Source organism: Globicephala melas, chromosome 5 (genome assembly GCF_963455315.2).
Source record: "Globicephala melas chromosome 5, mGloMel1.2, whole genome shotgun sequence".
In the NCBI taxonomy this organism is placed as follows: domain Eukaryota; kingdom Metazoa; phylum Chordata; class Mammalia; order Artiodactyla; family Delphinidae; genus Globicephala; species Globicephala melas.
Window position 1 is genome coordinate 136,833,696 of NC_083318.1, and position 24,030 is coordinate 136,857,725.

The following is a 24,030-nucleotide window of genomic DNA, read 5'->3' on the forward strand; positions in this document are numbered from 1 at the left end:
GTATCCATGATGGATTTAAAGTCCAGGACGATTTCCCTGAACTGCATGTGGCCAAAATCTAGTATTTTAGGCTATGTACACATATATAATGTATATGTGTGTGTGTACATGAGCATACATATATACAGACAGGAGCAGCCATGACAGAAACGATTTTTTTTTTAAGTCACGTGAACACGGAAAGAGGTGTTTGGTGCTTTTCCCCGTAACCCCTAACCTCGCGCTGAGGGTGAAAAGAGAAAGGCTGCTTTTGAGAAATGCCATCTGAATTAGGCTTAACGAGAAATCCCTACTACTATAGCATTAGAGTAGAAACATAAGAATAATGAGTTTTCAAAAGGAAGCTGGAGATGGGAGTCATTCACAGTTTCCAAGCAATAGAAGGAGAAATGTCTTTAAAAAAACGGAAGCCTATTTCTAACGTGTTTCAAGCAAATCCTCCTATTGATGTTTCAAGAGTGGATGGAAATGAGTGCACTGACCTGCAGGGCAGAACCGCTGCTCAGGCCCGTCGTATATGGTCAGGTTTCTGTTTACAGGTACACTGTCATCTTTCAAGGTCAGATGTGCCGGCTGGTCGTGTTCATGGTTGGTGCCACTCAGAGCCACGGACGACAAAAGGTCAAAACTGATCTGCCCGTCTGGTTTTGGATACTCAATAGGTGTGCAGTCCTTGGCTGGCCTGAGCTGATCGGAGTCAGAACCTTCCCAAGTTTTGAGGAAGGTTTTTAGTAAAAATGTATCTAATTCTAAAGTACTTCCTTAGACATTTTAATAAAAACCTGTAAATATTATACTGAAGAAATAAGACTTTAGCCCTCTTTCAACAATGATACCCTGTCTTCCTAAAGATACTGAATTCATCATTTCTCTAAGAAAGCAAGTTTAAAACAGTAAAGTGTAGAAGGTCACCTTTTTTCCCTACTTATTGGATCCCATTTCCTGAGTTAAGGACTAACATTCATACTCAGGCCGGAATTACCTTTATGTTTTAGGGTCCAGGGCTCCATCCCTCTGAATATCCAGTAGAAGATTCCAGTGTAAATCATCCCTCCGTACACACCCAGGACGCCATGGCAGGACGGTCTGACGTTCCTGATGGCATATAGCTCTTTCCACACCCATGATTTCTTCAAATTGTCCTCATACTCAGTTACATCAAGTCCTTTTTATGAAAAACATGAAATGTTAAGTGAAATTGCCTCAAGGAGTATAAAACACTTTATTGTCAAGGTACTTTGCTACCGAAATAACAGATGACTTTTACATAGTTAAAAAAGCAGGTGGTCATATGAGACCACACTTGAAGAACGTTTCATGTATAAATGCTGACATCTTCCAAAAAGATACCCACTTGACAGGTTGTTTAACAGGCAGTAAAGCCATACTGGTAGCATGGAATATTAGTTGCAAAATTCAGTGAACCTGAAAAGGAAGCTAAGAGAGTTTATGCTACCTATGGAGCTGATCACTGAACCACTTCCGTTACGGGCTGAACCGTGATGGCCCAGAGAGGTATTTTCAAGTCCTGACCCCTAGTTGTCTCAGAATCGGTCAGAAGAGGGTCGCTGCCGGTATACCGAGTTAAGACGAGGGCATGCTGGAGCGGCCTGGACCCTTGGTCCAATGACTGGCGTCCAGGAGACAGCCAGAGGAGGACAAGGCAGGGGCTGGCGGTGCTCTGCCAGGAGCCCGGGGCCCCCGGAAGCTGGAGACTCGGACACAGCTGCGAAGTGCTTGCCTGCGGAACTCCGAACACCTTCCTGGTTAAAGCTGCCCAGCTCATAGCGCTCGGCTGTGGTGGCCCTAGGAGGTGGCAGCACCTAAAGCTTGGGGCCCTGCACTTAATCTCCAACAGGACGTCCTGGTTCTCGTGACCACCCTCCTCCTGGTGCCGGTGACCTGCCTGCTCCGGCCCGACCTGCGCGGGGCAAGCGGGCTGGCGCCCGGCGGGATGCGGACTTGGTGAGGCGGTCTGAGGCACCGGCCCTGCCTCTCCTGTCCCCGGGCATGCCTGAAGGTACAGTCCACCTGGAGGAGCGTGTCACCCGACTCTACGGAACGCGGCTCATCTATCGGGTATCTACGGACTTGCTCCTGGTGTTTGCGTCCACAGGGAGCCAAGCCCCTACTCTGGGAGGAGTGTTCCGTCCAAGGAAACGAGGTTGATCAATAAGTACGTTAAACGGTGAGCCGAGCCGGAAGGTGGAACACACCGGAGAGGGAGCGGCGCGGTGAGAGGGGCTGGCAGGGCTGTGTGCCTGTGTGCAGTGCAGATTCACTGGTGAGGTCCGCGCGAGGCCCCCAGAGAGAGATCCGAGCCGAGGTGCGGGGAGCTTGGGGGCTGGCCATCAGCTGAGTGCCCCCGGGACCCAGGAAGCGTGTCTGGGATGGAGGGTGACAGGAGGTGAAGGCGGAGGCGGGTCCGCTGCCTGCCCTGGAGTGAAGGTCTGGGGGCGCCTGCAAGGGTCCACCTGGGCCTGTGCGATGTGAGGCGGGACCCTCACGTTGAACTTGTTTCCAGGGGGCGGGACACCTCGGGCTCGTTCTACTTTCCATTCATGAAACGGCACGTGGCCGTAAAAACCTCACGGCGAGCAGGCTGCAGTGTGCTTTGCCCAGCAGGCATCTCGATGCTTTGTGTAGAGGGACAGTCACACTCTGCATCTTTCAATGCCCAGTCAGATAAACATACAAGACCAGCAAGATTTCTAACTGTATCTACTGTCATCCTCTATCCGTACCCTGAGTGTATGTTTAAATAGCTTCTTTTTAAACATCCCCATGAAGAACCTGAGAATAAATGGGAGTTCTTACCTATCGTCTTTGATTGGAGATTCTCACTAGTTAGTTGATTAAAAATAGATTCTGCTGCCAAAATCCCACTTTTCATTGCCGTGTGGGTCCCTTTGATCTTGGGAACATTCATGAAACCAGGGCTACAACCAATTAGTAAGCCCCCAGGAAAGGTGAGTTTTGGTATAGACTGAGGAAAGAAACAGTCAAAGTGCATCTGTTAGTTCAAATTAAACAAACAGAACCGAATACTCCAAATTATAGCCTCTTTGAAAGCTGTAGGGAAAAAACGAAAAAAAAAAAATTACATGCAAATGAATACGAGTGAAGAGAAAAATCAGAGCAAGGGCAGTTTTTCTCCTCCTCTAGAAACAAGGATCAGAACTATTGCTCTGATCTCTTTTCCATCTCCCTCCCCATGACTTACCTGCATGAGACAGACGTTAACACCAGAGCATTAACATTTACATAAAATGTTTTTATTTATACATATCTATGTCATAATGAAAAGAATATTCTCTAAATCTGAACGTCTATTATCTAAATTGTGATCTGCTTTTACACGCATTGTGGGTAACACATGATTTACAAAGGATGTTATCTTAACTCTTCATACCTCCTTGTTTTACCTTGATGTCCAGGGAGTTTCGGAAACCTAGGTTCTAATCATGGCATCACCACAATTAGCCACTACCTTAAATAATATATTTTAATTAACCGAAGAATAAACTGAATTTCCAAAATAAACTTTAAGATGGTTGTTTGGGCCTCAGTATACACTTCTGACGGAAAACAACGTACTAAAGGGTGGCTGACGGTTTTGGTTTAGCCCCACGATGTAGCAGCTAAGTTACCGACTGCCTCCCTCAGGAGACTGTACTGTAACCTAGAGTGTGGAGAGGAAGAAAAGAGAGCTGTGGAGTTGCTCTTTCCTCCTGGAGGCTTCCCACAGTACGCCACGGGTCTTTGTTGAGAAAGTGGTGGGTGGATGACAGTGTGGCTGATGGGCGGAGAGGGACCCTGAGGAGAGGAGGTCAACAGGGAGCCCGCCACCATCAGCCGCCACGCCGCGGGGCTGTGGCCGCGCTCCCGTGATTACAGAGTTCTAACTGCGCGGGAGTGGCGGTGAGAAGCAAAAGCAACGCTGGCACAAGAAGGCTCGGGGCCCAGGGGTGACTGCTGTTCTCCAACCAAACTCAGCATCAGAAACATGCAGATAAGAGAGCGTGAAATCAGGGCCGCAGAGCAGACAACAAGGGGAAAGGGCTTTCTGGAATGCCAGGAGCTGCAAACAGAGATAATGGTTAGGAACCTGGATCGTGACAATGCTCCTCTCAAAGCAGGCTGTGGCCCTGCTAATCCTACGTCTGATTCAAGAGCCAGAAGACTGACGTTTAATAAAAGGACACGGACTGCTAGTGCAAATTCTTCCAAATGGGCGCTTAAGTCCTAAGAATAAAAAACGTTATGGCCCAAGGGAAATGTGTGTTTTTCAGTTCTGCGAGGATCCTACCCTGTGCGGGCAGCTGGACATCTTGTTAAGGACCTGGGGGACCCAGGAAAAGTCGTACAGAGAGATGTATTCTGGGACATCCATTAAACGGGGGTTAGAGCTTCCCTGGTGGTGCAGTGGTTAAGAATCCGCCTGCCAATGCAGGGGACATGGGATCGAGCCCTGGTCCGGGAAGAGCTCACATGCCGTGGAGCGACTAAGCCCGTGCGCCACAACTACTGAGCCTACGCGCCTAGAGCCCTGCTCCACAGCGGGAGAGGCCACCCACTGCAGTGGGAGGCCTGCGCACCACAGTGTGGAGTGGCCCCCGCTCGCCGCAACTAGAGAATCGCCGCAACTAGAGAAAGCCCGTGCACAGCAACGGAGAACCAAGGCAGCCAAAAGTAAATAAAATAAATTAAAAAAACAAACAAAAAAACGGGGGTTAAAATGAGGAACCAGGCCATATCACTGAAGAAGATGGGTATGGCCTGGAGTAGTTCTACAGTAACAGATTTTACCCTTCCACCTGACAATTGGTAAAATCAGTCTCGTAACTTCCTTTTCCTAGGACTTTTCTGTAACCTAATCTATTTCTGCACCAAAATAAAATCACACTTCCCTGCACTAAAAGAAAAAAAAAAGGACCTCCCCTCCCCCCACCAAAAAAAACACGGGTTAAATACTAGAAACCCATCAGGAAAGGGGAGCTTTGGTACAGACTGAAGAAAGAGAAATAAAAAGGCATGTAATACTTGTTGGTGCAGAATAAAATTGGATGTTCCAAATTTTTGTCTCTGAAGGGTCTTCAAAAACTTAATGGAAGTAAGTTTCTGGATCTTTGACTAATTAAATCAGAAAACTTAGGTAAAAAGTGTATTGTGTGTGTGGGGTCATCTCTTCCCGCTCATCTAAAGATCATCTGAGGTGCTGAAGCACACAAGGCAGGTGTCATAAACACGAGTCTGTATGTACTACTGAATATACAGAAGCCTTTACACTGTAAATTAAAAGTAGAATTAGGCTGGCAATAGGTATTATGCACATTATTCAAAAAAGTTTAATGGGCTTGAACATAGGAAATTTAGCAAATATTATTGCAAACGAATAACTGCTCTAGAACTAAAAACAACCTCATGGGAGGTAACTCCGCAGCAATGGAATTTAGGGACAGTGTTATTTTTAGGGTTCTAGTGATGACATTCATAATTTAGCTGTGATTGTACTTGACTTTACGAATGTATTTAGAACTTCACTTTAAAGGTTAAGTCAACTTTTCTCCCCAATTTTCTATGATCTATTTGTTACTTTTACAACAGATTAAAAACAAAAAGATATCAGATTTCTAAAATATCAACAGTTCTAGATTCCTAGAATATTAGAGACAGAAGGCATCATCTTTATTTTACAGATGATCCCTTAACGCCCGAGGAGTTAAATAACTTGACCAAACCGTTTGGTATAAGTTTTAGAGCTGACTTTTAGATCATCTTACCTGTCGAATACTATTTCCAAAACAGTTCTAATAGCTTTTATCATAGTTAGCCATCTAGCTCTTATTTCATTGTTTAATAACTAAATACTTAATAAATTATTTCATTGTTTAATAACTAAATACTTAATAAATTAACTGCATTTGATAGTATTTATTTTGAACATATACTAAACTAGGACAATTAAGGGTAAAAACTTAACAGAGGCCACCTAAAGGGCATGGATGACACTAGGTAGTTGAGATTAATTAATTACCTTTGCTGAAAACTACATCTGTCCTTGAGTTTCCTGGCAGCAAAGGAATAAAGGAAAAGATCTTGGATCACATAGTTTAAATTCTCTGGTTAAAGACAAACCAATAAACAAAAAAGCCCATGAATTTTTCTCTAGAAATCAATATATCCTTAAAATTAAATTCATGGTGTCATTTAACTCTGGTGTGGTACAGTTTTATAAATACTAGGGTGCTTTGCTTAGTTACTTAAATTTTCTTCCTGAGATAATCTTCTATCCTTTATTTAAAGTTGTTACCTTATGTTTGAACGTTGAATTTATAATACAGAAATAAGGATTAAAAACGCGGAAGTGTTACCTGAAAGCCACCTTCATTGAGGGCTCTGGCTCCATATGCAACCCTTTTCCCGCCTTCCAACGTCGGCTGGATGCTAGGGTGGTGTTTCCACCTCTGGAACTCTCTAAATGGACTTAGGTACGGATTTTGATAGTCTAGACCAACCTTAAAATGTTTATATTTAAATGAGACATCGTTATTTCAAATTATATCAGGCTGAAATGTGAGCAATATTTACCAGAGAACATGTACATTAAACTGCTTGTACTCCAAGTACTTAGAGAAAGGTATGCAATGACCCAAATTTAAATAAATAACCCAATAAAATCTGTTTGGAAAAGAAAGGGTAAACAAAAGGATGCCATGTGTTTAGAATTGGCAGAACTTGAAAACATTTAGAACGTATTAATAAATCATTGTGCTTTGTAAATCAAAGTCCAAATTAGAAAAATATTTGTAGGTAAGTGTTACACATTATGTTTCTACAAAAGGAGTTGTACTAATTTATCATTCATTTCTCAATACCAACTCCAGAAATAAACTAATAAGCTCGATGCAGTACTACTGAGGCAAAAATGAAGAAAAAGAATGTAATCGCACTTACAAAAAAAGAAGGTGAAAAACATTAGAGATTACATTTTTACCAAAAATGCTGAAATTAATAACCAAACGCTTTTTGCTTTGAAAAGATTAAGTCACTATAAAAACTAAATCAAAGTGATGCACCGAACACAATAATACATAAATTTAACAACGTGTCATGTACAAGTCTAATCATGACATTGAACTATAAAGCTGCAACTGCAAGGTGCAGTAACTCATATCACTTTTCCATTCCTTGTAATGTTCAAGATGTAATTTACTGTAAGGATGTTTAAGCGACCAAAAGGGAGGAAATGGTCCTGTTTTAGTTAGAGGTTCAAACCCAGTACGGACTGCACTTCCTGCAGTGGCATGCCACAGTGGACATGGGCTTCAGGTCAGACAGGTTCGGGCATGAGTCCTGCCTCTGTCACTTAATGCGTGTGTCTGGGAAGGCTGTTTAGCTTGTCTGGACTTCAGTTTTCCCACCGGTAAAATAACGCTAGGCCAACTTCACAGGATTTTTATGGACCAGGATTCCCAGGGAAGCATCCAGCACAGGGCCTGGCGTGTAGCAGCTACTGTACTACAGCTATGTGAGCTGAAGCAGACCACTGTCTACAGTGGCCATAAGCACTTCAGATGTGGACAAAAGCAGAGAGGAAGCTTTAAATGAGAAGCCTTTTACATTCTCCAGATGCAAAGCCCTGGATTTGTGACACTGAAGACCCAGTGGCTCTCAGAGTGGAACTTCCCATCACGGAGTGTAACTTACCACGAAGCCGAGCGCTACGAGGGGCTCCCCTTCATTCAGGTGATAGAGGAATGAGCCCCCATACGTGTGTCTGTCCAGGGGCCAGCCGACAGTGTGATCAACTCTCCCGGGTTTCCACTTCTTCTCATCGATAATCCATAACTTTAAAAAAAAGTCCTAGAGTATTATTTAGATGTTTTATGTCACCACATGTATAAAACTTGCTAAGTTTTATGTCTTATTTATGAAAGTTACAACTGAAAAGCAGAAATAAGAGAAACACACAAAAAAGTACTTCAAATATCCCAGAAAATGACATCAAAATGCAGCAGGATGATCGGAGTAAAGAAACAGGTGAGGAACTCTGTAAGACATTAATTAAGTTCTCAGATGGGTAAGGCATTCGTGCGGTTGTGGGAAACGCCGCTGAAGAGATGGGGTGCTGGGAACCACCTACACCTTGACCCGGGTGACGGCCACACGGGCGTGTTCGCCTCATGAACGTGAGCTGCGCCCTGCACTTCGGATCTGTTACTTTACAGGACAGATGTCATTCTTCAGTTAAAAAAACCAGTGTGCTCCCTCCTGCACCACCCTCTCCCCGACTGAAGCTAACTGATCATCCTGTTTTCAGAATGGTTAAGTTTTAAATTGCAAACAACAATTTCCACAGGAAATGTTATCTAAAAATCAGATATGACGTGCCACCACACAGAATTATGTACAGTCTACCAAAACAATTAAGCCCTTACCCACAATATAATGAATCTAGTTATATACAGAATTTGAAACTTTCTGAGCTTTACCCTAAAAAGATTCTTAACAAAAGAGTTATGATGAAACTTTTGCACTAATAGACCTAAGGTCTGGATAAACTGAGAAAATATACAACACTCAGCCTAATTAAATTTTAGGCTGCAGGTCAATATACTATGGCTGAGTGTATATTTCATAAACTAAATTATCTTTACGTTATAATTTTGAATAAACAATTCTTGTAGGATGTGGTCATTTTACAAAGAGCATTGGATAACAGGTCAAATCCTATTAGGGCAGATGGCATTACCATGAAAAAAATCAGTATCACAAATATTTTCAAATTCAACACTTCAATCAACATCTGATAAAACAACTAGAACATGCAGACACAATTTAGGTAATAGTAAAATTTGATTAGTAATATTCTCCAGCCCCTTGAAAAATATCCCTAATGTTTTCAGTCATTATGAACATTTCAGGTTAATGAAAAATATAACTGTAAAATTAAATCAATTTATAAACCACACAATACAAACGAATGTAAGCTTCATCTTTTCACACGAAAGTCACACCGGCAAACTCGAGTACCTCCTTGAGCCCGATCCCGTACGTCTGGGGCTCGCAGTTGGCCCTCAAGTCGAACTTCCTGTACAGCTGCTTGGCCAGGTGTCCGTGGCAGCCCTCTGCAAAGACTGTGACTTTGGCATGTAGTTCCAGCCCCCGCTCAAAAGTTGTCTAAGAAACAGGAACACGTTAAATTGCAATGTTTGACAATTTAAAAAATATTCACATTCTGGTCAATTTTGAATTGATCTATGATTCAGGTATAGAAGAGAAGGTGCAGATATATAATTTTAGTAACAGAACTAAACACTGTTGTAAGTGGAATCTAATTTAAATTTTATAACGTATCTTGTGTCTTTGTCATATTGATCGAATGGTTAAGTCTGTATGCATTAAAAAAACAAATAAAGCATGCTCATCCCCCCACGAAAAATTATCTACAAATGAATGTACAGTGAGAAGTGAAGGGGGGCAGCCGAAATGAGTGAAGGGGGTCAGTGTGTGGTGATAGGTGGTAACCAGGCTTGGGGTGCTCACCACTGTCTAGTGTATACAGATGTCAAATTATAATGCTAGACACCTGAAACTTATATAAGTAAAAGAAAATTTTTTTAAAGTGAAAGGCCATTTCCCCATTGTTCCTGATTTTCTAGTCCCATGATTTGAAGCAAAAAACACCATTAATAGATTTCTTGTAAATCATGCCAGAAAATTTCCATGAATAAAAAAACTACATGAGTCTGTTTATATGCTTCTAACACAAACAAGATCATCGTAAACATACTCTTCAGCTACTTGCTCTTTTCACTTTAATTTTACTTGTTCTCTATTGCTGGATATATACTGTAAAACTGAAACTTGTTTTTTCCAAGGGGAAAAAATAAGCTACAATTAAAAAGTCTCTCTCTCTCTCTTGCTCTCTGTATTTTGCACTTATATCCGGCACATGGTAGGTACTCAGTAAAGCTCCTGAATAAAGGAATGCAGAATAATAAGGAAAGTCTCTTATGAAATATATATTTCCCGGTATTTCTCCATTCATATGTTTACAGGTATTGTGTGTATACAGAAACATTCATACAAAAAAAAGGTTTACACGGACAAAGCATTTTATAACTGTTTTCACATTATACAATATAAAGTGATTTGCCTAAGGCAATATATACCAAATTAAACATTCATTTTTTAATTAATTAATTAATTTTTGGCCGCGTTGGGTCTTCGTTGTTGTGCGCCGGCTTTCTCTAGTTGCAGAGAGCAGGGGCTGCTCTTCATTGTGGTGCACAGGCTTCTCACTGTGGTGGCTTCTCTTGCTGCGGAGCACGGGCTCTAGGCATGCAGGCTCAAGTAGCTGTAGCTCGCGGGCTCAGTAGCTGTGGCTCACAGGCTATAGAGTGCAGGCTCAGTAGTTGTGGCGCACGGGCTTAGTTCCTCCGTGGCATGTGGGATCTTCCCAGGCCAGGGCTCGAACCCGTGTCCCCCGCACTGGCAGGCGGATTCTTAACCACTGCACCATCAGGGAAGCCCTAAGCATTCATTTTTAATGCTTGAATAGATTCCTACCTTCTCAATCAGCTCTCAATAACTGGACGTTTAGGTTATTCCAGGCTGTTTCACTATTATAAGCATGGCTCAGATTGATATCCTTGACGCGAAATATTCTCGATTTAAGTGGTAAGAACTATTTCACTACTGATTTCATACGTTCAGTCACTAGAGAGTCTGAACATCTTTCACGTTTGTTGGTGACTCTGTGTTTCTCTGTGCAGAGCTCACCAACGTCATACACGTGCACACACGTCCTATAAGTGACTGTGCTGAGTACCTTTGGATTTGTTCCCATCTCCTTCCTCTTACTATACTTCACTCATCCATAAACCCTGTTAACAGCCTAGCACGCCAAGTTTTACCCAAATATATATACATACGCACCTGTGGACTGAGGTATTTACATAGACACCTCAACTTTTTTGGTTCCTGATTCATTTCACAATGGTAGCATCATATAATACAGACTTTTCTGTATCTTACTTCTCTCACAATAATACTTCATGGAAACCTTTCCAAGTCACTATGTGGCTCAAATCTTTCTTTTTAATGGCGGGCAGTAGTCCGTGTGGGAACACCATAGGTTATCCAGCCATTCTGCTAATGGGTAATAGCCATTCACTGTTTCCAGTTTATTTGCTATGATAAGCAATGTCATAAAACATACACCCTGTATATGTATCCTTACAACATTGGTGCTTTTATTCCTGTAAGCTAGGTTCCCAGGAGTGGCACTGTACAATCAAATGGCACACCTACTTTTATTTTATGAGATGTTCCCAGACTGCTTTCCCCAAAGCCTGAACAATTCACATTTCCACCCACAGTGTATAAGAAGACCCTTTTCCTATTTCTAGCTAGTGACAGTATAACTGTTCCTTTCACGGTTTTGCTAAGTGTAGAGCTGGCTAACTTACTGCTATTTTAATTTGCATTTTCTGGATTACTCTTTTCAGCAACTTTTTCTTTTTGATTCAAGAAATATTAACTGAGCACCTCTGGTGTGCCAGGTTGTATGCTAGGCACTGGGGCAGAGATGACAGAAAAACACTGTCCCTTTCCCTGGGGCCAGGCACGGAGGCAGAGCTAAACATAAATAACTACGCGGGCGTGCAAGGACTAGGTGTGACTGTGTGCCGTGAGGAGGGCTGGGGAGCCGGCACAGGAGCCTGGGGCCCAGATAAGAGGCATCAGAGGACCTGCCTCCTGGCTAGTGGTTACTGCTCGCCGGGATCTGCTCTTCATTTTGTAAGATTCTGCCCGTTTTTCTACTGTGTTCGCTTTTTTCTTGTCAATGTAGAAGTGCTCTTTGACATCACGGGTCGTCAAAAATTTTCCCCCGATCTCCTGCTTATCTGCAGACTCACTAGTATTTTTGGTATACAGAAGTGTTTAATTTTTAAATAGTTAAAAAAGGCCTGCCTCTTATAGGTTTTTAATTTCTTGCCTTTATAGGATGGTTTATCTACCCTACACCTAGGTTGTAATTATAACCTAGATTTCTAATTTTTTTATTGTTTTAAGAAATCATCAGAATTAAAATAAAATGAAAGTCTAACTATTTGCTTCCAGATGGACATGCAGTTTACTCAGCACCACTTATAAAACAACTCGATCTTAATGGACTAAAATATTCCTCTTAGAGGCAATATGCTCCTTAGTGTGCAAGGGGCAGCTCTAGAGCCTCTATTCCAACCCCAGCTCCACTACCTAACAGTGGCCTGACCCTGGGCAAGTTACTTAACCTCTGAAACATGAAAACATCCACATCAGAATTCTGACAGTAAGATGCCTATTAGACCTAAGATTAGAGCTACTGAATGAGCAGCAGGACGCAGGATTCTGGGACTCAGGGTAGACGTGTTTCAAGCACTGTCACTGGATACTCAGAGGACAGGGCGCAGAGGAAGAGCAAGCAAAGGCGGCAGGAGGGGCCCTGAAACACCAGGAAAACCAGGAGAAGGTGGTGTGAAAAGCCAGGTCCAGACAGTGTTTCAGGAATGAAAAAGTTATTCAGCTGTGCCAGCACTGCCCACCAGGGGCCAAGTGAGAGGACAGAGAACTGGGTACCACCAGGCGGAGGTGTCTGTGAGCGACGAGAATGTTTCCGTGCAAGAGCAGGAGGAAGCCTAACCACGCCGGGATCAACGGAGCCAATTGGCGGAGAACAAAGAATCCATCCCTGCTTCTCCTCACCCCACCAGCCGTATGAAAATAAACTTGCATGGGCTTCCCTGGTGGCGCAGTGGTTAAGAATCCACCTGCCAATGCAGGGGACACGGGTTTGAGCCCTGGTCTGGGAAGATCCCATGTGCCGCAGAGCAACTAAGCCCGTGCGCCACAACTACTGAGCCTGCACTCCAGAGCCCGCGAGCCACAACTACTGAAGCCCACGCACCTAGAGCCCATGCTCCACAACAAGAGAAGCTACCACAATAAGAAGCCTACGTACCGCAACAAAGAGTAGCCCCTGCTCACCACAACTAGAGAAAGCCCACGTACAGTAACAAAGACCCAACACAGCCAAAAATAAATAAAATAAAATAAATTAAAAAAAAAGAAAGGGGGACTCCCCTGGTGGCACAGTAGTTAAGAATTCGCCTGCCAATGTAGGGGACACAGGTTCAAGCCCTGGTCCGGGAAGATCCCACATGCTGCAGAGCAACTAAGCCTGTGCGCCACAACTACTGAGCCTGCGCTCTAGAGCCCGCGAGCCACAACTACTGAGCCCACGAGCCATAACTAATGAAGCCCGCGTGCCTAGAGCCTATGCTCCACAACAAGAGAAGCCACTGCAATGAGAAGCCTGCGCACAGCAACGAAGAGTAGCCCCTGCTCGCCGTAACTAGAGAAAGCCGCACGCAGCAACGAAGACCCAACACAGCCAAAAATAAATAAATAAATTTTAAAAAAAAGAAAAAGAAATTTACAAACTCAAATTACTGAGACTCCACTATACTCTTCTATGCTTTTATATCTATATAAATACAATATATGAGTGTTTTTACAACTACAAAGCACAAGACACAAAAATATACATTTGAACAAATACCCTGACAATACACACACAAAAAGAACTATCAGAATGGTAGAATTTGCGTGCTTCAATGTTGCTGTAATATTAAATACGGACGTTTTTAAAGAATAAAATGCAATTTATAATCAAATGATCATAATACAGAAAAGAATAGCCATAACACAGGAAAGAATGTAAGAAAGACAGTATTCTTTTATCATCACTGAGTTCCCTTAAGCCCGAGCTCCCTTACTGAGTTCATGATTCCTCTCCATCCAGAACTCTGTTCCCTTTCTGTGCCCTCTGACCTCATCCTGTGCTCACTCAACACCAGTCAACTAGAGTCCGATGACTACAATGGCTGTCACTGATAACATAGTCACTGTACTAAAATGGCTCTTGTAGATCTCATCACTAACGTACAAACTCAGGCTGTTTCTCCAGGGCAAGATGAGCCCAGAGACCCCCGAGGTGTGGACCACCCGGCCAGAGCATCGTCAGTCAGAGACACCCTGACCCCCGAAACAGAGTAAGAAATGTCACGAGATGATGATTCTTCCCAGCTTCTTTATTCTTCTGCTTTAAAACACCCCGAACCCAAAGACTGGGTGCAGTGGATCTGCAAGGCTTGTCTCACACCCCCTTGCTGGGAGCCCCGCAATAAACTCTTACTTTGTTGCAAACTCCTGCTATCAGAGTCTGGCCTTCTGTGCTGAGGGTACAGGTCACACTATAAGAAGCAGGATGAGATACCAGGTGTTGCAAACCTGGCTATGCATCAGAACCCCTGGGGCTTGATACAAGACAGCTTCTCGGGCCCTGCCACAGGACAGGCTGAGCCCCAAGGCCTCAGGCGATTCTGGGGCAGCCAGCCAAGCCACTAGGAGAACCACGATGCAGGTAAGACTCGAGAGCTTTGCCACTTGCTAATCTCTGTGCAGGAAGGATTGAAAAGCAGGACAATCTGCTGGAGGAGGCTTAGACTGGATGCCCAGCTCTGTTCTAGAATGGCAGAGAGGACTAACTAGGAGTTGACAAATCTCTACTGCGGCCCTGGCACTGCCTGGCACTATGCTAGCTCTGGAGTAACCCTCCATGATCTCTGAGGTTCTAATCTACTTGAGAAATTAAGACAATTAACAAATAAACATGAATAGGCAAGTTAGTTTATCAAGATGTTAATTTGTGTTTTGCTCTTGTTATCATAGGAAAGCAAGGTATTTTTTTTCCTTGTCCTTTCCAAGGGATCTTACAGAGTGTGAGATCCATGTCTTAGGAGCTCTTCTTTTACAAATGCAAAAATAACAAGTTGTGAAAACCAGAAGGCCATTGAAGCCTATTTTGAAAGAGATGAGGTCAATCAGTTTTGCATTTATCAAAAGATGTCAAAATCCTGTCAAAGAGCCCATCAGCATTACTGACAGTAATAATGCAAATGACTCTTGTCCACAGAAGTGGAAACTGTGGAGGTGGCCCAGCTGCTGACCCACGTGTGCATGGTTTTTGATTCTCCTTGAACTGGTTGTAACATCTTACTGATTCTCTCATTAATTAATGAGTGAAATAAAATCTTTGACCCATGTTTGTTTGATATTTGTATGTCATGTTTTTTCTTTTAAGAAAATCATTGTTAAACATGTTATATCTACTTGCCTAAATTACGGTTAGTTCAAAGATGTTTCTCTATTTTTTAACAATGAGAAAAATTCCACATTAATAACTAATGTTCTAACATGCACCTAATTAATGTGCAGTTTGTAGCAAGACTAAATTATTGGGTGTGAGTTGATTCTTTCTCTTTCACTGTCAGTTTGCGAAGCGCAGAACTGTTACGTGCATACCTTGGGCGCACCATCCTTCTGTATCCCTACGTCGTTGGTGGCAATTCCTTTCACGCTACCGTCTTCATGAAAAAGGATCTAGAATGAAAACACGTTTGGTTATCACCTGGGGATTCACAACCACTTGCAAAGAAACAAACAGCCTTCGATTTTTAGAAGGTGAGCTTGTTCTCAATGTTATAGAGACAAAGGCTTAAGAACGTTCCAGCAAAAAAAGGGGATGTGCTTCTAAGCTACTCCCTCCTAGACAAAACACAGCTCAAACAGCTGGAAATGAAGGAAATGCCCCGACCTGGTGAGGAAGAACAGGGGGAGCTGCCAGAGAACAACGAAGGAGCCGGGAAGATGCAGCAGGAAGCCCTCTGACGAGTTCAGGGGTCAAAGGCATGTGCACAGAACTTGGGGTCAGCGCCCGTGACAGGCTGGACCGTCAGGTGGGCGGCTGAGGAGAGTGTCGGGAAAGCCTCTGTCTCCAGTGAGCCCAGACCCCAAAACCAAAAGACCAAACAACAAGACAAAACAGAGAGGGGCTGAAGGCAGTCCAAGTTATTTCTGGACCACAAAGAAAAGGGAAAACTGGTCAAAGGTATGATTCTGAAGATGAGCAATAACAATTCTCTTATTTGGTTTCTGTTTCCTCCGGAGGAAAATGCTCTTTGGACAGGAAAGAACAAACTGTACACTAGAACCTCACAGCAGAAAGCACGGGAGAGGAAAGGCGAAACAAGAACCAGCAGCAATGGACGTGACACCTTGAAAACAAATCCACAGTAGTATGTGGCTGTGGCCTGGACCCGAAAACGGCCTCGGTGTACAAAACCTGGGGAGGAGAGGAGAGCTGCAGGGGACCAGAGAGAGACAGAGAGAGACACAGAGGGAGAGAGAGCGCACGCGAGCGGGCATGTGTGCAGATACACTCAAAAAGTGAAAATCATGGATGCTACAAAACACCTACTTGTGACTTTGATTCCTGTTGAAGACAGTTTAACTGGGAGAAATGCAAAACCAAATGCATGTGCATGAACTGGGAAACCAGAAATCAGTAGTGGCAAGTGTAATGCAGGGACCATGTATTTTATTTGGTTTATATACTGTAAAGGTAAAAACAAAGTTTTTCAATTTTCGCTTGTGCCAAAAACAAGAACACTCCCTCTCTCATCCAGATTTTTTTTAGCATTTCCTTTAGAAAACTTAACTGTAAACCCTTTCTCTGTCTCTCTTAGATATATGGGAGTCATGTTAAAAGCTAAGTAAGACTCCTGCCAGGTCTGTATCTCAGCAATGAGTTTCTTGGGTACTCGGGGACACACCTGAGATGTGACCAAGGAGGAGGATGGTGGCCGGTCTCCCTCTCTCTGGGGGAAGAGTCTGGGCTCCGTGCTGGCCTCCGCGTTGTCACTTCCCACTTGTCACAAAGATACAGGACGCTTTATTTGTCCTTTGGATAGAGACGATTAACGTGCATGTAATGGACTGTATCTGCCTGACTCTGTAAAAGGGTGAGATTTCTTTCTGTTTCGGCGACCTCCCTAGCAGATGGCCTGTAGCTGCACTGTAGTCTTGGCAAGAAAAAAACTGTTTCATTCTTGTTTATAATATGTAGAGGTGATTTTTCTGGGCTGGCAGGAGATTTTAGTTTTAATAATTTCCCCAACAGTATTCAGTGAGAAGCTACAGTCCAATGTGGCCGCCAGAAGTTATTTTGAGGAAATTACTGGGAGAACAGTTTCCAGAATGAAGAGGGGAATGGCTCTGCTGTACAGCAGGCTTGAAGTAGTACAGACATTCTGGGTGCCACTTCGAAAGGGAATAAAAAGGGAACGCGGTCAGAGGAGGGCAAGGAGAATACTGAAGGGACTCAAAATATTTACATATTATATGGTGGCTGTAAGAATGGAGGCTATTTAACTGGGAAGAGAAAAACCACCTGCGAAGGCAGGGAAGGAGAGCAGGGCATAGTTATAACTGGAGAGTTCTCCCTGGAGGAGGGCACAGATTCGTTCCACACAGTATAAAACAGTAAATAAACGTCTCCTCAACTTAAGGAAGAGAGTATCACCAACAAACCAAACATCGGAGATATTTTTTCATCCTTGAAGGTGTTGTCCTAAGCTGGACAGTCACATGATGTGGTGACAAGGACTTCAAGTACCCTTTGCGTGAGATCTTGCTAAGATTTCTTCTGATCTTGCAATTCTAAAATCCTATGGCTGTTGGAAAATATACATCTATTTACCTCTGCACCCATCTTGGTTGCTTTTCAGAAGAAACAGAGACCGCGTCCTATAAGCACTAAGAACAGGGCCGCACAAACCTCTGCAGCCGCGTAGCCGGGGTACACTTCCACACCCAGGGCTTCCGCCTGCTCTCCCATCCAGCTCACCAGATGTCCCAGGCGCACAATGTAATTGCCATGATTGTTCATCGGGAGACCTACAGATACATGCTTGGTTTAGAAGTCTGACTTTTTATGGGTAAAACATCTCAAAAACAGAAATACTTAATTTAGAAATTCTAATCAATGTCTAATTTCTACATAAATACACACACATCATCTTATGGCCATAATTTCAATTTATTTTCTAACAATTCTGGTCTAGAGTTCAAATTATTACATTGAAAACGACATTACAGACTAAATTAAAAATCCCTGGTTGCCGTACAAGACTATCTCAATTCTTCTAGACTGGAAGACAAAAGCACTGGGCTCTAGGCCTGCTTTCTTCCCCACAAGCTAGCTGTGAAATTTTGGTTAAGTCCTTCGAGTCTCTGGGACTTAGTTTTCTCATCTGTAAAAGGAAGGGATTCCACCCAATGAAATGCAGCTCCTTCCAGCTGTGGAATTCTGTTCAGTCTACGGGTATTTATCATTCCTCACCTGGGAGAATTGGCACAGGAATTCTATATTTCTCTGTCAAAATTCCAAATCTATCTTCTGTTACGGGAGTGTTAAGTGGAGCCTGGAAACAAAAGGAGGAGAGAAAAGGACTTTAGTTCATACTCGTAAGGTAAATACAAATCATAAACTACTGTGTCAAAAAGGAAAGGGAACTATCCTCCTCACTTTTCTTCCATCACTTCCTTTGGAGAACTTGACACCGTAAATCCTTTGTCTCTTTGAGATGCATGGGAATCTTTTTAAACCTAAATAAGCCAGTTTGCATCCCAGGAATGTCTTTGCTGGGGGCCTTGGAGCCACCTTTGAAAGTGAACATCAGGGGGGCTGTCTTCCTGTCTCCCTGCCTCTGTGTGAGATGCCTAGGCACCTGCTGTAACTTCCTGCTCCATGGAAAGAGAAGAGTTTTAGTTTTCCTCTGGATAAAGGCAATAAACAGGCATGGAAGGGATTGGATCTGCCTGGCTACGTAAGGCTTTGATGTGAAAAACTTTTTCTATTAGAACTGATATTGTGTCAATAATAATTCAGTGATACCTATTTTTGATATAACATTGAAGAGAGAAAGTTAATGAGGCATAGTTACAGCATTTCTAGTTCCAAGGAGCTCACTACTTTAGAAAGAAGAGCATCGTCCCTTGTGCTAAGCCCCACGTCAGCAAACCCAGCCCTGACCTTAACCTCATTCAGTTCCGGCCTCTCCAAGGAATGTAATCTTACGCGTCAGCCTCTCCACCAGTCCTCGTGAGGCACCACCTGAAGCCTCGCCTGATAGGCAACAGTGCCTGAACTAACCCTTTCCCTCCCCCCGCCTTTTTTTAAATTGTAGAGTCCTAACCACTGGCCTGCCAGGGAATACCCTGAAATAACCCTTTTGCTTATGACTTCCATGCCCCACCCACTTTCTGCCTGTCAAACCCTTTCCTTTTCTGCTGCTCCTTGGAGCCCCCTTCTGTTTGCTAGATGGGATGCTGCCCAGAATCACTGAATAAAGCCAATTTGATCTTTAAATTTACTCAGGTGAATTTTGATTTTTAACAATCTTTACAGAGTATGTTCACAGATACTAAATATTCTAACACTGAATACCTTGAACAGGAGTAATAAAACCCATCTTACAGGGCTTCCCTGGTGGCACAGTGGTTAAGAATCTGCCTGCCAATGCAGGGGACATGGGTTCGAGCCCTGGTCTGGGGAGATCCCACATGCTGCGGAGCAACTAAGCCCATGCACCACAACTACTGAGCCCGCGTGCCACAACTACTGAGCCCGCGTGCCACAACTACTGAAGCCCGTGCGCCTAGAGCCCTTACTCTGCAACAAGAGAAGCCACCACAGTGAGAAGCCCGTGCACCGCAACGAAGAGCAGCCACTGCTCGCCGCAACTAGAGAGCCCGCACGCAGCAACAAAGACCCAAGGCAGCCAAAAATAAAACAACAACAACAACAACAAAAAACCCCATCTTACAGAAGAAAAAAATTGAGATGCATAGCGTACAATATTTTAACCAAGGTCATACAAATGATGACTGCAGTAAAACTAGCACTTGATTCTCTGTGTATCATACCAGTGACTTTTCTGCTTACGTTATAAGGGGTCTTATTAATGTATTTCCTTAGAAAATTAGATTAAATTATCCTCCTTGGCTTTAGATACTGCAATGTCCCAGGAAAGTTATAGAACACTTTATTAAGAACAATGATATAAACACCTATGGAACAAGTTAGGAAATACCCTCAAAATCAAAAAGCTATATTTATCCAAAGATCTCCTCAAGATAATACCTTCTCATAAATCCAGTACACAGATACCATGTACAGAAGGCATTAAATGAGTTAATAGCTTAAAATTTTAACTATATTTGATATGATTCAAATTTTTTGGCCCTTTTACAATTAAAAATCTATCTACAAGTATCCTCTAAGAGACAGAACTGGGTGAAAAGGTTTTCCACATTCCTTTCATTTGCAAATAGAGATGCAATAAAGACGAGACTGGGTATAAAAAACTACTTTTCATACTCCCTTCTCCTTCCAGTCTGGGAACAGCTCTTGGAGAGCTCGTGGGTCCAGGCAAGCCCCTGAGAGTGTGTGCGTGCCTATCTGAGCAGCTTTCTCCACCAGACACACACGGATGTCCTTCTCGTGCTGGGCTGCCAGCTGCTTGAGCCGAGCGGCTGCTGAGAGCCCCGCAGGGCCGGCACCCACGATTACCACATCTGCCTCGTCTGCAAACCGCTCCATGTTCACCCCTGGAGGGGAGAGGGTTGAAACATATGTAACATCTGTAACTCCATTTCTGCTTTGCGAAGAAGTTCATTTGTACCATTTTTTTAGATTCCACTCACTTTGCTGTAAGGCAGAAAGTAACACAACACTGTAAATCAACTATACTCCAAAAAAACCCACATATCAATTCTGGGATGACTATTACCTGATAAAATTACAGGCTGGGTTACAAGTTCCCACTATCCTTTAGAGCATTATTTATAGAAATAACCCCTCTGCTTCCCATGAGAATTATACTAAGTCCATTACTGTCTTAGTTTATTCTCTTAGGTTCTGTTCGAGGACGTATCTTATTTTAACTTCCATAATCCAACTTTTATTACTGAGATTTATTATTATAAGTTTGCAAGCATTTGCTTATCTAAATATTAATATGTAACAGATTTTGTAAAGTTATAAAATATTATTAGATGATTTTACACTATCATGAAAAATACAGTATTTACCTCCACAAAATGATACAAACTGTCTAGAAAAGTCTCAACAATTTTACAGAAATGATTACTTACCTTGCCATCGCTTGTCCTTATCCCGGGGATGAACAGTATAGTGGGTAGTGATTCGAGGTACAGTAGAAGTTGAAGACCATCTTGTAGCACACAGAGGTAGATAATTTTTCTTAATTTGTAAGGCATGAAAGCACTGGTATGCTGCACAAAAATCATGAACAGTATTATTTTTCTAATTAGTTTTTCTCAGCAGTAGATTGAAAAAAAATTTTTTTAAAGCAAAAAAAAAAAATCTACGACTGGGGATCAGATCTGGCTTCTGTTTGGTTTTCTGTTAATTACCCTAAACCCTTAAACAGATCACTTAACTGCTTTAGATTTCAGTTTCCTCATTCAAAAAAGTAAAGGGCTACCAGGTGATCACTAAGGGACCATCTTTTTTTTGTTTTGGGCCGCACCACGCAGCTTGCGGCATCTTAGTTTCCCAACCAGGGACTGAACCCGGGGTCACAGCAGTGAAAGCGCTGAATCCTCACCACTGGACCGCCAGGGAACTCCTCCACTGAGGTACCACCTTGACCTGAAATTTTATGAGTCCACGTGATACCTTCTCTTTGGAAACATGTATATCTTCTGGACACGTCAACACTGCGGACTGTCAGTGAATGGTTACATCTATGCTGCAGAGCCCTCAGCTGTGAATTGTCTTTCCTAGATGAACAATTCAGCTGGCTTTTCCTCAGAAAGCAGTGCTTTCAAATTATAACATTTTAAAAGTATCTAATAGGGCTTCCCTGGTGGCGCAGTGGTTGAGAGTCCGCCTGCCGATGCAGGGTACACGGGTTCGTACCCTGGTCTGGGAAGATCCCACATGCCGCGGAGCGGCTGGGCCCGTGAGCCATGGCCGCTGAGCCTGCGCGTCCAGAGCCTGTGCTCCGCAACGGGAGAGGCCACAACAGTGAGAGGCCCGCGTACAGCAAAAAAAAAAAAGTATCTAATAAACTAATTTATTCAATTTACCTCATGTCAAGCTTCATTTATAAATAGAATGACCATATAATTTATCACCTAAACTGGATACTTTGAAAGTAATAAGGGGCAGTTACTAATGGTTATGCCGGGACAAGGTGGCAAACTGCATTTCAGCTTCCTTTTAAATTAAGTGGACCCTGCCATATAGCAGCATCTTCTGAGAGCCTCAAAAACGTATCTATTCTCTGAGTTAGCAAACAGGATTTTATAGAAATAAACAGAAGTGTGCAAAGATTTATCTGCAAGAATGTTCATTAAACCTCTGTCGTCCTTAAACCTTCTCCTCTATCTCCTCCCTCCCTTACCTGAAACCAAGCACATCAAACCTCACAGAAAGACAGAAGCAATCAGGTAGGAACTGTCTCAATTCCTGGCACGAACCTCTAATGTAATCTGTATTGTGTCCATCCTTTGTTCATTCTCTCAGGTTATAATAAGAGATGTCTTTTCTCTTCACTTAGAGTAATCCTTCCACCTGGATGACGAGGCTAACCTTTCCCATCTTCTTAGAGACATTCCTACGTCAAAGCCCCCCTAACTCCTGTATCTTCAATTTCTCACTCCCTTCTCTGGTACTCCTCTCCATGGCAATCCTTCCCGTAATAAAAGAAGGGCAGAGAATCCTCCCTTGGGAATAGCCCTGAAAGATATAAAAACTTATATTTGTAGCTTAAATAATTAAAATCTGTTATGGGAGAAGGGATGGAATAATCAAAGGAACAGAATAAAGAGTTTAGAAATAGACGGAATACACTTAAGGATCTGTCATATGATAAAGACACCATTTCAAATAAGGAAGAAGAGACAGCTCGTCATTAAATGGTCAGAGACAGGTAGTAGAAAATTTAGAAAAAAGTATACCTCTCTCTTTATATGAAAATGAATTCCATTTGATCAATGATTTTAACAGGAAAAGTCAAAGTATAAAAGTTTATGGTGACGACTTCCCTGGTGGCGCAGTGGTTAAGAATCCACCTGCCAATGCAGGGGACACGGGTTCGAGTCCTGGTCCAGGAAGATCCCACATGCCGCGCAGTAACTAAGCCCGTGAGCTGCAACTACTGAGCCTGCGCTCTAGAGCCCACGAGCCACAACTACTGAGCCCACGCGCCAAGCCCATGCTCCGCAACAAGAGAAGACACAGCAATGAGAAGCCCACGCACCACAACGAAGAGGAGCCCCCACTCACCACAACTAGAGAAAGCCCGTGCGCAGCAACGAAGACTAAACGCAGCCAAAAATAAATAAATTAATTAATTAAAAAAAGATTATGGTGATAGATCCACAAATTATTTGCCTCTCTGCTTTTGAGTGTGGGCTGAACTTAAGGATTAGCTTCCAACAAGTAGAGTGCGGCAGGGAAAAATACTAGCTTTACAGTAGAGAAGTATGACAGACACTTTACCCAAGTGATCAAGTTTACCATTACCAGCAACAAGACATCCTGGCATCACACGATGTAATGTCATGAGAAGGGCTCCTCACCTTCGTGCTATGCCTCCCCCAAATCCACAACCTTAGTGTAATCGAGGGGAAGCAGCAGACAGACTCGGATCGAGGGACCTCCTACAAAGCGCCTGACCAGCGCACACTGCAAGTGCCAGGTCATGAGAGACAAGAAGACAGTGGAATTACCACACTGAAGTGGACTTGATATGAGAAGACGTGACAGTTGAAGCAATGTGGGGTCCTGGACAGAAAAGGATCTGAATAAAGTCTGTAGTTTAGTTAACAGTACTGCACCAATGTTAGTTTCTTACCAATTGTTCTACGGATATGAAGTTAAGCTGGGTGAAGGGTGTATGGGAACTCCTCAGTGCTATCTCAAAAAAAAAAAAAAGGGTGTAAATATTTGTGACCTTGGATTAGGCAATGGTTTCTTAGCTATGACACCAAAAGCACAAGCAACAAAAGAGAAAACAGATACACTGTCCTTCATAAAAATGA

The 24,030-nt window shown here is 43.1% G+C and overlaps 1 protein-coding gene across 6 annotated transcripts in view; it reads right to left on the bottom strand.

The window, feature by feature from the left end:
* ETFDH (electron transfer flavoprotein dehydrogenase) overlaps positions 1–24,030 on the bottom strand; it is a 36,374-nt gene that overhangs the window by 3,191 nt on the left and 9,153 nt on the right. For 2 of the 6 annotated variants that reach the window (XM_030865745.3, XM_060299873.2), the window contains exons 2-12: positions 21,108–21,252; positions 20,336–20,565; positions 18,296–18,377; positions 17,732–17,850; positions 15,418–15,495; positions 9,037–9,183; positions 7,711–7,851; positions 6,375–6,518; positions 2,818–2,986; positions 983–1,165; positions 483–704 (exon numbers count right to left, since the gene is read on the bottom strand). In XM_030865745.3, the coding sequence (XP_030721605.1) occupies positions 483–704; positions 983–1,165; positions 2,818–2,986; positions 6,375–6,518; positions 7,711–7,851; positions 9,037–9,183; positions 15,418–15,495; positions 17,732–17,850; positions 18,296–18,377; positions 20,336–20,565; positions 21,108–21,237 (1,645 nt within the window). In that variant the 5' untranslated portion in view covers positions 21,238–21,252. Of the gene's footprint in view, positions 1–482; positions 705–982; positions 1,166–2,817; positions 2,987–6,374; positions 6,519–7,710; positions 7,852–9,036; positions 9,184–15,417; positions 15,496–17,731; positions 17,851–18,295; positions 18,378–20,335; positions 20,566–21,107; positions 21,253–22,464; positions 22,485–24,030 lie in introns of those variants that run through there. The other 4 variants (XM_030865744.3, XM_060299872.2, XM_060299871.2 and 1 more) reach the window with 3 other exon arrangements.